Here is a 16,211-nt window from a genome sequence, read left to right as displayed (position 1 = left end):
TGAAAACTGCTCTTAGAGATATAGCAGGATATAGCCCAAAACATATGGGCATTTAGAGGAAACTCGAAATTCTCAGAAAAGTTGATTAGAAGTGTAGACTAAGCACCTCATGGAAAGAAGGTTTAGATAGCTTATGTGTTATTTCTGTTCACTTATTAATTCAAGTCTCCATTCAGTCAGTAAACATTTATTAGTGGCTTGCATGTACATATGATTGTCTCATGTATACGTCGAGACAAAGAAACTCCTTAGAGAGCTTACAGCTCTTTGGGGAGATGTCATAAGGCACAATTAGTGGTAAGGAAATTTAGCATAAAGAGCTCACCAGAGGTGGTATTGTTCAGAGGAAATTTCATAAAAATTTGAAAATCTGAATATGAGAAGTGGAGAATAGAGAGGGGGGTTGTTAAGTAAATGTATAAACAGAAAAAAATCTATAATCATATATTCTAGAGCTTTAGTTACTGGCTACTGTCAAGCTCTCCATCAGAAACTGTAAGTGTGTGTGCACTCGTGCACAGACGCCGCGCCTCGGGAAGGCAGGAGCTGCCCTCCTTCAGCGCATCGGCAGTCACGACCCCGTAATGGAATAAACAACCCAAATGTTATCGTTCGTAATTTAGGACCCTGCAGCATTTTCAAAATTTAGAAATAAGAATTATTTATGATGTATAATTTCATTCTTTTGAAAAATAAGCTCTGGTCTAGAATCCTATTTTGACTTTTTCTGGTATGTACATGACTCACTGTCATGCCCAGTGTTTTATTTAGAAATCATTGATAAGTGTCCAGTTTCCCCTATTGCATGTGAGATTCATCAGGAAATATGATAAGCATTGAAGAAAATATGCCAATGAGCAAAAAACAAAGTAATCTGCACACAATGCAATGTACAGATGATGTATTTGTAGAACTACACACTTGAAACCTATGTAACTTCATTAACCAATACAATCCTAATCAACTTAATTAAAAAAGGAAACAATCTGCATTCATGGAATTCCTATTCAAGTGTGTATTAGGGGGAGGGAACAGGCGATAAACATAAAAACAAGTAAAACGTGTGCCATGTCAGGTAATGATAAAGTTCTGAAGAGATAAATAACACAACTGAGGCACTCACAGTTTTTGACTCCACTTTGCCATACAGCGTATCTCCCATTTCCGCTCTAACCCACTGCACACAGGCTTTCCTCATCATCACCATCACTTGACCTGATCCATTTGTTATCAAGGTCACCAGCAATTTCATCCTTGCCAAATGCAATGGCCAATTTTCGGTTCCCATTTTTATTTACTCTCTCATTCTTTTTTCCTTGAAACAGTCTCATTACTTGACTTCCACGCAGTAATGTGCTGGAGCTGGTTCTTGTGGCCACACGAGAACTGGGCTCTGATGGTTTAGGAAATTGGTGAGCTGGTTTTAAACCACTGGGCGTTTGAATCAGCCATGGTGGGCATTTTTATACCAGGAAAACCAGCATACACTAGGGCTCAGGGCTTTTTATTTTCAGAGATGGTGTCCCAGCACACCTAAGTTTGTGGCACCACATCTGTCTGATTCTCTCCTTATCTTATAGGTTGCTCCTTCTGAGTATTCTTAAGTTTCTTTTTCATCTACCACCTAAACATCCAGTCTCTGCCTGCTCACTGCCTGGTACCATCAATGTCGATTCTGCAGTACTCCCAAATTCATAGTCTAGTTCTGAACTTTCTCTGTGTACAAGACTTGTATGCCTATTCAAAAAACCCATCTTAGATGCCTAAAAATCATGTGAAATTATATCTGCCAGAGAATCCCTGCTCCTTCTCAAAATTTTACTGTTCTGTCAAATTTCCCATTTTAATATGTAGAACCACAATTCACCCAACTGCTTAGGTCAAAAAAGCAGCTAGAGTCATTTCTTGATTCTTCTCTTTCTTTCACATCCTATCATTAACCTCTCAGTAAGGCCATTTGGCTCCGTGGCCACAGCTAGTTCTTACTGCCTCTGTAGGTACCAGCCTAACTGAATCTACCATCTCTCCCTGTCTCTGCTCACTTGGTTTCCCTGTTGCACGCTTGCATCCCTCAGTCTACATCCCGTTCACTGTCTTTCTCCATTTCAAAAGCACCAATCTGGTTCCTCCCTCAGCTCTGTGTGCATTTGTTTCCTCTGTACCTGAAGAACTCTTCTGGTGTCCACATAGCTTCATTGTCACATCACTTAATTCTATCATTTAAAAAATTATTTATTAATTTGTAGACAGAGGGGAAGGATGGGAGAAAGAGAGGGAGAGAAACATCAATGTGTAGTTGCCTCTTATGCAGCCCTTACTAAGGACCTGGCCCATAACCCAGGCATGTGCCCTAGACTGGGAATTGAACTGGTGACCCTTTGGTTCACAGGCCAGCACTCAATCCACTGAGCCACACCAGCCAGGGCTAAAGACATCTAATCTTGCTGAAGTGACTAATACATGGCTCCAGTGCCATGTCATTTATTTGTTATAAAAATATTCCAGATATTTAATGATGAAAAATATTTTTTGACTGCAATCTAGAAGATTAAAATATTATCTTCAAGATTATTATACACTTAATGAGGAGATATGCTATTTTAAAACATTATGGTAAGCAACTTTTGCACTTTTAAAAATTGATAGTAATAGAACATGATATAATATATATGTCTGCACACATTATACCTGCATATATACATATATGCATATATTTTAAAATTTAAAATAAGAAATTTAAAACTCAGAAATAAAACAAATAATAAAATTATTTGCAGTCAAAATGATGACTTTGTGTCTAAAGGTCACTATTTTTACTGATTTGAAAAAGGATTTCATGCAGTTAGCTATTTTGCTAATTTATCTTTTAATAAACTGACTAATTCTTTGGCCGAATCATTCTCATTGAGTGTCTCCTGGGCCCTTGCCTATCACCTCGGGGTCACTCCGCATCCTCCCTGATTGGTTCCTGGACTCCCTTTGCTCAGGAGGACTGTCTGTTGCTATGAAGTGATGCACTTCTTTGTCTCCAGATCTGCACTGCTGATCTTTGTGTGCCTTAGGAATTTATTAACTGTGAAAACTGTAGTTAAAAATCTGTTGAATTGGCAGAGGTAGTAGATAGATTACAGATTTCAAGTGGAATCCACACATTTTGAAGGTTAGATTATAGACAGACCACAATGGTGTCAGCCTGCTTCACTTACCCATCGCTGGTAAAATACAAATAACTTCAAAAGAAGTTTCTTGAAAAGAAGCCTTACCAACGGATGTATGTGCATTCATGCTATTTGCTGTTAATTTTGTGTGCTTAGATTTAGGATTCACTCAGGTCCCTTAAGCTTTACTCTGCTTTTTGCCCATCTGCAGAATTGAGACATCTGAGTAGATAATGAAAAAGTGCATGTTTGGGCCAGGCTGAACAGCCGTCATTTTTTATCTGATCAAATTTGAGCGCAGATCTTAGATCACACATGGGACACAGCCTTTGGCTACTCTGGATGGAATGCATTTCAGATGGTGCAGATGATTTACAAGAAAAAGGTGTCTAAGACACTGCTCCCATAGCACCCCGTTTAACTATCTTATAGCAAGTGAATGTTGGGCTAAAGTATCTCTTTGGATAAAAGAGAACATACAGGTAGGGCAAACATAGATTTACAGTTGTTTGTATGGAAAATAGTACAACAGTTAATAAATGACAAAACAAGAATAAACTGTATTTCAGTTATTCACACCTCTGAACCTACTTTTGTGCCGCCCTGTACTTTGGTAGATAATATAGATGAGATTCTGACTCTGAGTATTAGAGCATCTAAGTTACCATCATCATAGGATTTCATCAGGTGTAGACCGCTATGCTGCTTTTCTGACATCAAGTATCTTAAATGTCAGCTCTGTGAACCAATTGATAGAATTTCTCTTTCAAGATGGAATAAATTATTCCTCCATAACTATCTACAAATTGGTTATATTTTATACAAATTAAAAGGTGTTAAAACAGTAAAAGATGTCAGTGGTTTACTCAGTTCAGCTCAGAGAAAGAGACTTAATGTTTAGACTTAGACTTTGTCAATTCTTCTTTTAAAAAGACAATCACAAATAGTTGGTATATTGACAAAAGAGTGAAAATTTCAAGGCAGGGATAGAGTTTTAAAAATCAATCTATTAGATAATATTTGACTCTTAGGTAACAACATTTTAACATGAATTTCCTTTCTCTTTAATAATGTGTACGAATCTTTCCCACATGGCATCTGTTCTAAATCAGTCTATTTTCCCATTGCTTTTAAAATCGGGTCAAGGTTAATCTCCTATTCCATGTTTGCTTTCCAGGCATTACTCATGAAGCTGCTGATGAAAAGGTGATTTTTGGCATTGAGTTTAATTCAACCTTTCTGGAATGTATACCTAAATCCCAACAAGCATCTATTAAGTGGTATATCCAGCGGTCAGGAGATGAACACCGAGAGGAGGTAAGGCACAGTCGTCGGAAAAGCTCACCTCGAGGGAAACGAGAGAAACTTAAATCAAGCATTGGCTCTGAGAGATGTGTTCAACTCTTAGAGCCATATGGTGCTCTCATCACTATCTGGTAAAAAAGAAAATGACAGCTTATGCTCACTAACCCCAAAGGTAACTGCCTTTGAGATAAGAATAGGCCAGCTGAATACAAATGTGTTAATAACATATATTTAAAAGCAGATTAAATGTTTAAAATAAATGTATATGATATTTTTCAAATTTTTACTTCTTGTAGATTGTCTATATTTTAGAACAATTCCTTGATTAGGAACAAGAAGACAGTATTTCCCCCACACCATAGCACAGTGGCTAAATTTTAGCTCAAATTGTGTTCTGTGTAGATCATAAAATAGCATGTCAAGTATGTATAAAAAAGAAATGAAACAAATATTTTATAAGGAGTTGGGTATCTGGACATATGTACATTTTCACTCATATATTAAAATTAAATTGATAGAGGGAAAAGTAATATGAATATTCTATTCATCTTTTGACTTTTTTCTGGTTCAGTTGTTTTAACACATGTGTGGTTGAAATATATCACAGATTCTGTGAGGTCTGAAGATAGGAATTTAATGGGATAAGTTTGGGTTCTCTGAGAAACCCTGTATTAATATCATTTGAATGTCATGAAAAAAAGGTTCATTGGCAGACTTTTTTTTTCTATTTCAGTGCCTAAGAGAAATCACTGATAATCTAGACTTCTGAAATTCCCAGTATTAAACTAAGGACACTCTAATGAGTGAAGGGATGGGCCCAGAATTCAGAATTCCTTTGGTCATACCACAGAGCCCCTTTGGGCCAAAATGTTATAGTGTGAACAAAAGGATTTCAAAAGTTATTGTGAACATAAAGTGAGAAAATACATATAGGAATGTGAATTGCAAAGCAGAGCATTCCTCACAAGTGTAAAATGCACGGATGGAATTACAGGTGCTCTCTCTCAGGGAGGGCTCTCAGATGGCACTGGTCACGTGTTTAGCTTGACTGCTGAGGATTTATGAGCAGGTTGTAACTTCTCTAACACTTTGTTTCTGTCATAGAAGGAGGTGGGCCACATGTTCACTAAAATACCAGCCTCCTTGATTCTTCTATAAACATTTAAAATAGTATACTTCATCAATTAAACATGACTATAGAACAGTGGTTCTCAACCTCAGGGGCTTTTGCTCCCAGAATGTAAACATTTGGCAACATTTTGGGTCGTCACAAGCTGGGTGGGAAGGGGAGGGTGCCAGTGGGCCACGGTCCAGGCTGGGCTAGACGTTCTGCCACGCTCAGTGTTCCACAACTGTGAGTTGTCTGGCCCCGGGTTCAGTAGTGCTGAGGTCAGGAAAACTTGAATAAATGAATCAAATTTCATCATAAAAATTGGCTTAAAGGTATGTTCCACCATTTCATTAAAAAGTTAACATCATTTTTCATTGGAGATCTTTAAGAATGGTGTTTTATATCAAAGTGATGATATAACATACTTAATTCCAAGGGAATAACTTTATTCTATGTTCTGTCAAATTGCTCCAATAAAACCTGCTTCTTCATTATTGTTAACATCCATAAATTCTAAGATATGACATCCACATTTATCCTAATACTTAAAGCGTCCTATTTACTACTATATATTGAAATATTATCTGACATGTTTATTTAATTTCAACACATAATCCTTTGCTCTTTATCCAAAAAATATTAGAAGAATGTTATGTGAGGTTTTTTAGCATGAAGATTTTCTTTAGAAACATTGCAATATTTTATTTTTAAATGTCTCAAAACAGTATTTTAATTTTTCAGTGAAATAAAAAAAATTAATAATGATTTCCCTCAATAGCAAACTTAATCTGTCTTTTTAAAGAGAAATGGTACTTTGTATGGTTAACTCCAAGTTATAGAGACACGCATTTGACTTTGAGTGTTTACATTCACATCTTTCATATGCCTGAAAATGCTATGCATTACTTTAATTTACCTTTTAACAGTATATCACACAGCCACGGTGGTACCATGCTCCATGAATTTCAATGGAGCAGAAATAGTATATTTATTAAATTTTACTTAAAAGTATCTTAGCTGTAATATTTCAAATGGTATTTCCATTTATCTTCGTACATGGCTGGTCATACCAAGCTCAGAATCTGCCATACTACTTCCTGAACTGAGGAAAGGGGCAGAATCCAGACTAGATTTGAAATATTTTTCCCAGCAGGGTACCTTCTGCTCCTTCCCAAGAAGGTCATGGTTTGTAATCTTTCCTCCACTGAAAAAAAGCCTGAGGGAGGGACCGGGACCTCCCGTGGCACGGAGCTGTCGCCAGGTTGTTCTCTGCCGAGAGGAGAGCATTTCCTTGCTGAGCTGTTTCACAGTTGGGTGCGGTTGGGGAGGTCATGACCCTGTTGTCTGCTGACTTTCTTATAAAGCCCGGCTGGAAACGAATGATGTTTTTGCTACAACTAGTGGGTTCATCGGCAGTCCCAAGCTTCTGTTAAACTTTGGGATCTGAATGAATAAAAGATACAATACCTCGTGCCGTTTAGGGTAGTAGGTTTTCTGGGGATTTAAAAAATATTTTATAAAGCCTCCTCAACTATTTGCATTTTTTCTCTTCATAAATCTTAGTTTTATTTTCTTTTTATTATAAAAGTAATATTAATGGTTTTGAAAATAGAGTAACACATAAAGAACTATGGAGCCTCTAAACATAGATAATAAGCACGATAGTGCTATATTTTGACATCTTTTCTAGCATTTTCCTCCCTAACTCTTACTTATGAGAATTATCCCTTGTTATTCAATTTTAATACCGTATTTCTCACTCCCCACCCCCACAGCCCTGATGCTACAGTCTTCATTAATGTTCCTTGTTTTATTTACATAACTCATGTTTTCTCTTTTTAAAAAAGTAATACACTTCCATATATCTAAATCTTTCTCTACTTTTAGAACAAACAGAAGAAAAATAAATGAGTTGGAGGCTTTAATTTTTTTTATGGCTTGGGATAAACAACTATATGTTCCCAATTTCCCATCAAAATCACCATACCAGTGCCTTTTCTGAACCCCTGAGGCAAAATTTTATATTATAATTTAAAACCATCATTACTAGTTTGATATAAAAAATATAGTATGTTAATGTTTATCTCTTTGACTATTAACGCATGTGAACTACCCCTGGTGTTTCTTGGTACTTATTTCAGTTGCATTTGAATTGCCCTATCATTTGCTTGTTTTAAGTCAATGTATTTATTTAAAAATTACTTTGTCAATCCTTTATATACTACAGATATTAACATTTGAATGTTCTACATATTAGAAGTGACTTTTTATTGTTATTGCTAAAATATTTTGTTTCAAACATATAAAAGTTGTATAAATTTTATTTATAACATAAAAATATATTAATTAATGTCTGTAGGACGTCTCTCTTATGCTTAGAAATCCCTTATCCAATGAAACACAAAATAAATGTATTCTAGTTATTTTATAATTTTATTTTGAAAATTACAATTTGCATTTTATATATATCTTTACTGAAAGATATTAAATGAATCTAGGAGTTAGTTACGCATAAATTCAATATTTTTTCTTTTAAATAATGAGCCAGTTGCCTCAGATCTATTTTTGCATGTGTGTCTCCTTCACTGGTTGAAGAAAGGAGATGTTCTTGAAGCCCCAGTCACATCTAAGACATGCACAGGGCTTTAGCTATGAAAGAAATGACAGGTGAATTCTCAAAAGACTTACCATTAGGCTGCTATTATCAGAGAGTGAAGTCCCTGACCTTTACCTGCTGCTTAGGTACTAAGTGTCCTTTGTACTGCTCTCGTTTTATATGAATTGCCCTTCGTCGGAGGTCTAGATTTAATAATGCTGAAGATATTATCCTTGTTCACATAGGCAAATACATCATTGACCCCAGTTCAAGCATGGTTTTGATTTGTAAACCTGAGCAGTTTTTACTTATCACTTTTGGAGTGAAGAAAATTTCCTGAGTTTAAATTAGTGGCCAGAGATTGCATTATCTCTCTGCAGAGGAGCTGAATCTTCTAAATTGACTCTGCTGACATTTCACCGTCGAGATACAGTCTGCATAATGCATCCTCTTCCAGTACGGGATGAAAGCATTGCAGTGAGAATGTGAGGGAGGCAAATGTTAATCAGCCACTTAATTTCTGGGTCACAGATTTCTATCTCTAGATTGCAAGAGTCCTATGAACAGATGTCAATTCAAAATGTATTCTGTTAGAGACACCATTTCATATTTTGAAATTTTAGAAAAAAATCACTTAAACAACCTAATGGATATTAAGTAAATTTAGAAAGCCTAAAATTTATTAAAGCAGGTGTTATATCCCTAGGTCAAAAACCAAAGGAAAATTGAACATTCCGTGGAAGAAAGGAAAGGTGAAGGATCACAGCGGAGTAATGAAAAGCCAGCTGTCTGTGAAACTCTGAGTTCTGTGGGGACAGAGGTGGTCTGGAAGGCAGGGAAGGGAATCAGACTTCAGAGCGAAGACACGTAAATAGGATGCAAAAGGAGAATAGTAAAAATAATGACCAAATGTTGCATATTTTTTGTGAAATCCAAGGCGTAATTTCTTTCTGCAAAAGATTAAAGGCAACAGTGAAAGCAGGAGTCAGAGCTGTGACAATCTTTAAAGACACATTAAACAGATTAAACATTAGCAAGAATGCCATTTATGAAAGGAAATCAAGGATGAACTGGAAAGGACGTTACCTGCTCTGGTTGTCATGATAGAAAACCACGGGCCATTTTTTATCAGAGAATTATAGAAATAAAGGCTTCAGAACATCATCTCTCCAGCAACATGTAATGTTGCTAATAATACTTCACACTTTAACCTTCAAAGAGCTTTATTTTTACCACCCCCACCCCCACCCCCCACACACACACCACATGCTATGTCACCAACTTGATAAATGAGAGGTCAAGCAAGGAAGATAAATGAGTTATCATCGGAAGCCTTGCAGATAGGGACCAGAACCTAAGCTTATGAAGTCCGTTTTGTGTTCTAAGATGCAGTTAAATTTTTAAAAAGCATTTCTACAGAGAAATTATTTAAAATAAAAAATCTATCTAGTATGTTAAATTTGAGATTAATGTTTCTGTTTTCTATTGGCCTTTTTTATTTAAATGCATTTATTTTAGGCACAAGACTACTATGGTTACTGAAAAGGGAAGTGAGTTCAAGGTTAGTTTGTATTACAATAGCTTTTAGAAATGTCTAGTCCTTTTTGAATCAATTCTTTAGAAAAAGTACTACATGCCCAGCTCACCACATGGGCAAAATAAGGGAAACAAACAAACAAAACGCTGATGGTGTGGATTCAGTGGTGTAGAGTTAAGGCAGGGCCGGAGACCATTCAGCCTCATTAACCAGGGATCTGAGCTGTGACCTGCCTTTGGCCTCAAGTGGTCCCCCACCAGCTGCACTTCTCTGGCACAGAGGGTGGTTGGCCATATACTTGTTAGTTAACTGGACTGATAGCCAGAGATGTTTCTTTTCCTTTTCTTATATTTCCAGAATTGAAAGATTTTTCCTACATATTTTTCACATAAAGATGCAGAGTCTAGTCCACCCACTGTGAATAAATTGAATTTAGTCGTCTTCATGCCTCCTTGATTTCCACCAACTGAAAGTCTACAATACAGGGGCAGATGTGTAAACTGGAAATCTTCCAGACTTTGTTGTTGTGATTCTGCTTAACGCCGAGCCCCTTCCCAATACTCCACATTAAACAGGGTTCTTGTGTCCGTACACATGCCTTCAGCTTTATCGAAGATAGGTTAGCTGTTCACACCAGATCGTGGGCCAGGCAAGCTTCTATGTTTGAATTGCTTTCAGTGGTGTTGCTTCAAAGGGTAAAGAGCGTCACATTTCAGGGGAGGTGCTTTGCGTTCATTGAGCGTTCTCACACTGGAAATCACATTACCACGGTATAGTCAATCGAGGTATGGCAAATATTTCCACAAATGACATAGTCTGAAGTATCGTATGTGCATACAGTATCAAAATTCAATCCAGAGTAAAAAGGGAAATTCAGCTTTAAATGTTGCCAACCTTCTGACTACGGTCCTGCTCACTTACGTCTCTAACATTTAAAAGGCTGCACCCACGCCTTTCTCCTTGACTTCTAACAAGCCACTACTTAGAGTTTCCTCATGCAGTTCAGGTCATTTATTTGGCGATATCTAGAAAACAGAGTAAATTTCTTTGAAACCGTCCTTCTGTTCTACACTAAGTAGTAGCGTGCACTAAAATTGTTTTTCCACACGTGACTATCAATGTCACTTTTTAGCTCTGAAATTGTTAGAACACCAGTTGGCATCTGAGATCTCCCTCAAGGTGGTCAGCTGAGGGCTTCCAGTTTCCCTTCATTAGTATTTTTAAAAGCTTTTCATTCCTATCTGTGGACTGGAAGAAAAATTTGCTGTATTCCAACTGTTCAACGAGGCATCTGGAGATGCTAACATGTACCTTTGGGGCTGTTGTTGAGTTTTTTACTCTCTTTCACTATGGCTGATGATATTATGCTCTATGACGGAGAGACAGGGAGTATATCTTTTAGGTTCATCTAAGCAAAACTATGTAGCCTGTTTTCATTTGCTCATAGCCCTCTCTGTTTTTAATTTATTACCTACATTTTTCCAATTCTGCAGTTGAAACCCGATGAAAGGATCATCAAAACAGAATATGGGCTACTGATTCGAAGTTTGCAGAAGAAGGACTCTGGGATGTATTACTGCAAAGCACAGGAGCACACTTTTATCCACACCATAGTGAAGCTGACTCTGAATGTCATTGAAAACGAACAGATGGAGAATACCCAGAGGGCAGAGCATGAGGAGGGGCAGGTCAAGGATCTGTTGGCTGAGTCACGGTTGAGATACAAAGACTACATCCAGATCCTTAGCAGCCCAAACTTCAGCCTCGACCAGTACTGCGAACAGATGTGGCACCGGGAGAAGCGGAGACAGCGGAACAAGGGCGGCCCAAAGTGGAAGCACATGCAGGAAATGAAAAAGAAACGGAATCGGAGACATCACAGAGATGAGCTTCCTAGAGCGGTGGCCACGTAGTGTTCTATTTAATTTCAAGAGAAGAATTCTTTACCTGAAAAAGTACTGTCTTCTGTTTTGTACATCCCTTATACTTACTCATTCAAGTTTTCCGTGGAGGTTGGCTTAGGCACGAGAAAAATAATCTGAGTAAGACTGTGTATGGTCTGTGTAATAATCTGAGTAAGACTGAGTAAGACTGACTATGGCATAGGAAGGGCAAACCAGTCATCTGAACCAGTTAGTTCTCCAAGAACTAAACTCGTACCGGCAGTGTATCAGAATCATCCTCAAATAGGGACTTCACATTTGTAAATGTTTTCTGTCCTGAGTTTTTGAATTTATGTTGTCATGTACATAAGGAAGCTAAGCAAACATCGCATTTGATAATGTACTAAGGAGCTTCGGTTCCCTCGCATGGCCCTTAAGCACAGAGTTCTCCATGCTGTTGTGCTGTGTGTCCTTGTGAACAGACCTGTCGTTCCACTCCGGAACCGGCCACCTTGTGGTAGGAGTCGGAGAGAAGACACAGGTTCAGACCATTCACTTACCAACAGGAACTTCCCCAGTGAGCCATTCACTCTCAGCGCACAGTTTAGGAATTTGGAGAGGTACATTAATTTTTTTCAGAGCACAGGGGTATTTAGTTTACTATAGCACTGATTTACTGAAGGGTAATTCCTCCCAGGATTCCCTGTGACTTACCAAGGGAAACCAGTTCACAGTGAGAAGTTGGTGCTCAGTTATGTGTTTTTAGATTATACGCTGAGCCTTACAGGGACAGAATGCCTGATAAATATTTAAGGAAGATAGGGAAAAACATTTTAATAAAATAAGGGAAACGTCATGATGCGCACTGCATCCTAATGGGAAGGCATGCAGATGGGATTCGTTAAGAGACGGAAAGACAGCTATAAATTCTGGCTCTGGGGAAAATTCATGTCCCCATAAAGAGGAAGAATAGTCACAAATAAACTGGGTGAGATGTAATGTTGCTGAATTCACCAGAGTATAAGTAGCTGCCAATTTATAATCCATCTGTTTAAAAAATTCTAGATTATGAAAAACTGCTAGGCAAAGTCTGAGAAAAAGTAAATTTTCCAAAGGATCATGGGAAGAATGAACACAAGTTTATTTACAACCAAGGGGATTTTAGTACTATCTTTTTTCTAAAAATTCATCCTACTCTATAAATTATTTCCATTTACTGCCTTTATTGTCTTGCATATTGGATTATGGGATTTTATTTGAGTGAATAGAAAAAACAATATATACATACATAGAGATAGAGTTAGGTAGATATTAGTGGTGGGGATCAGGGAGATATATTGTTAAATAATAGAACAAATGCAAAAAAATGACAACGGAAAGGGTTAAGTTAACTCTTTGACATCTTTTTTTTCCACACCATTTTTTTGCATTTCTGAGATTATATGCTGTAATTCAAGTAACGTTCTTTTAGTAATTTAATAATAAATAAGCCTACTACATGTAAAGAAAAGAAACTCACAACATAAACGTCTTTCATATTTTTGTTAGCACTTTCAAATATTTCTAGTTTGAGTTTACCTCTGAATATGCATGGTATGTTTTCTGCACAGTTAGGCAGGACTCACCTTTCCTTCTAAAACACAAAACCCTCAGCCCTCTTCTGTTTTGCCTTTTCACGCCCGTTTTAGTGTGAAATGAAAAATTAGTCACTTCCTCACATGGAAGGCAGCTTTTCAGAAAACTAAATAGCAGACATTGCTCGTTTCTCATGCATTCTGTGTGTCTTGAAAGAAAAGCCTGTGAGAATTCATGTGACTAGAGGGCACCTTATCACTGCGTTCAATGTCATGTCTATGACTGGCTTTGCATTCACAACATTCTATCACACATTCATTTTACTCACATTACTTACCTATCTCAAAGTAGTCACACTGATATATGAGGTTAAGTCCCCCTTTGGTGTGAAATTCATAAATATTTGTTGATGATTCTGTGTAAGAAAATGTAAGGATGTGAAACTTAGGTTTATAAAAAAGCAAACCAGACAAATCAGTCTTAAAAAAATAATTCATAATAGTTGTGTTAAGATGAGACTGATAATTAAATACCATTATAAGAGTGTTTGTAACTATTGGTTTCCTTGGTTAAAATGGTCCACAAACCCATAGCAAGGTCAAAGTAAATAAGTGGGAGTATGTTTTATTTTTAAAGATTCCCACATATTTATACATCAGACAGTAATGATCAAATTATGAATGGCTTCAAAAAATTACATGAAGCTCAATGATTGACTTGTGAAAATAAGTTTGTTTTTTTTTTTTACAAATATAAATGTCCAAGCCATTTTTAAATTTTTTCTTATCATGGTTATTCAGATAAAATTTTGTAAACATTTAAAAAATTTTTTCAGCTAATATTCTGGCTGCTTTTAATCTAAAACTATTAATTTATGATAATTACTTAAATATATTTGAAATATTTTAGTAAAATAAAATGTCATATCATTGAAAAACCATATGGACAAAGATTTATGTGTATTTATAATGATAGAGCATATCTAAGCGACATTTAATTTTTTAACTCTTTAATTGCCTAGAACACTTGAGGAACAGTGTGAATATATTAAGTGTAACACAAGATACAATATACAATATATACTTCTACCATATGACTGAAGATTTTTTACCAAACTCTTTGAAATAATAAAAAAATGAAACTATCATCAACATTTCCAATATATTTGCTTCAAAAACAGCCCTTTAAGCAGAGGTCTTGGAATGTCTCTGTTTATTCCTGGACTCATATTTTCCTTCCTTATTGGGAATACTTGTGTCTTTGACTTGCATACTCCTGCCTGCATTTCGTTGCAGCTACTCCTGCTGCTACAGGGAAGCCCGCCTGTCTGCATTCATTTACATTCAGTTAATTCAGAATTTAAAGAGTTTGTTTAACAATGGATTGTTGGGTAATTAATTTATGTAGAACCCTTCCTCCACCCCAAAGAGCTCAAAATACTGCATTCACGTTTTTGAATAACATTTTTGAAAACCAATCAAATTACTTACGAGAAGGAAAAATAGTCATAGAGAAACTTAGAAATTTACAAAGCCATAGTAGAGAACTGTTATTACCACAGAAATCTCGGTTGCCTTCTATCTATATTTTGGTTCTTCATATGCTATTAAGTTTTGTTCCTGCTGGATGTACAGTCTAAACAAACACAAGAGTTTGCAGTGGCCAGTGCCTCCTTTTCAATGTTATCCAATTTAAATTTTAAAAATACTACAAAACATTTACAAAATAGAAAATTGAACAAAAGCATTCATTTAACACTGATATTCTGAACTTAAATATATTTCATTGACATCATCAATGCAAATGGAATTAAAAACTGAAATGGCTTCTGTTTAAACTGTTACATTTCTCTTAGACAATGTACCAGCATTGATCCACTTTATTGGGAATGAAGTTTAGGGAAAAAGGAGATATTTAAAATGTTTTTATAGAAAGATATTGTTCTTACAGAAGACCGCAATATTTAAAAAAATTAGCTTCATGTCAGGTTAAAAAAAAAGATCTAAAATTCCAAGAGCTACATACCGACATGCAAAGGCAGGAGCATGTACGTGACTTATACCTCTCAGTTAGATATTTTGTATTATAAAGTATTTATGGTAAGTTTACTATGGATGATTTTTTGGGAAAGGGCAATAATCTGTCAGTTCATTGTATAATTTAATTCTGATATTGTTAAGTGCTTAGCAATCAATTTTAAATTTATAGTTTTTCTATTTTCAGAGAAATGTAGTCTTCTAATCTAAAATAATTGAAACTTGTTAAATGTATATTTTGGTTGTATTATAATAAAACACAAACATTCATATTCTATGGTGGTAAATAGAATGTTGGTTTGCGTGCACGTTTTGTTTCCATACCCCTGAACATGGAAACCAAATTTTATGCATAAAATGACCAAAGAAAATATTTCCTGACAATTATCAGTAGATGCATTCTGCACTGTAAGTTCACAATAGTTTCCTTTATGAAAAAATAAATAAGTGGCTGTCCCTAATTAATACAATTATATTGTTAAGTTTTACTGAAATTTAAATTAGACTTCAGTGGACTAATATGAACATTATTATCACAGGTAACTAGTACTTTTAAGTTTTCCAATTACTATCCTGTGTGTTAGAATACTCATCTATATATTTATTTTAGGAGTATAATTTATTAAAGGAATAAGCTGAGGGTTTGGTTTTGCTTGCTGTATAAAAATTTCTTAAATTTCTTCTAGGGAAATTCATATTTCTTGCCAATTTTGTACACACAACATAACTGAGCAAGATGGACATTTGGCTTCCTGCCAAATTTATGAGGAAGCCAAATTTATGAGGCAGGTTTTGGGGCAAAAGGACTGAGGTTCTTTTCGGATGCTGCACAACCTAGGAGAATGGTGGACTCCTGCCTCTGACTAACTCGTCTTCCTGCTCAAGCGTACAGTTCCTTTAAAAAAATATTTTATTTACTTCTTTTTAGAGAGAGGGGAAGGGAGGGAGAGAGAGAGAGACATCAACAGGTCGCCTAGTGTGCTGACTGGTAAAAATCTCACAACCCAAGC

General features: G+C 36.2%; 1 protein-coding gene across 1 annotated transcript in view; it reads left to right on the top strand.

The window, feature by feature from the left end:
• Positions 1 to 15,630, top strand: part of SEMA3D (semaphorin 3D) — a 200,374-nt gene extending 184,744 nt beyond the window's left edge. Inside the window, exons 17-18 of the mRNA XM_037129036.2 lie at positions 4,336 to 4,475; positions 11,201 to 15,630. Coding sequence (XP_036984931.2) covers positions 4,336 to 4,475; positions 11,201 to 11,620 — 560 coding nt within the window. The 3' untranslated portion in view covers positions 11,621 to 15,630. The remainder of the gene's footprint in view (positions 1 to 4,335; positions 4,476 to 11,200) is intronic.
• The last annotated feature ends 581 nt before the right edge of the window (positions 15,631 to 16,211 follow it).

This window comes from Artibeus jamaicensis, unplaced genomic scaffold (genome assembly GCF_021234435.1).
Source record: "Artibeus jamaicensis isolate MK-2021 breed Jamaican fruit bat unplaced genomic scaffold, CSHL_Jam_final contig_787, whole genome shotgun sequence".
Classification (NCBI taxonomy): domain Eukaryota; kingdom Metazoa; phylum Chordata; class Mammalia; order Chiroptera; family Phyllostomidae; genus Artibeus; species Artibeus jamaicensis.
Note: the sequence above shows the minus strand (reverse complement) of the source record. Positions and strands in the feature narration are given on the sequence as shown.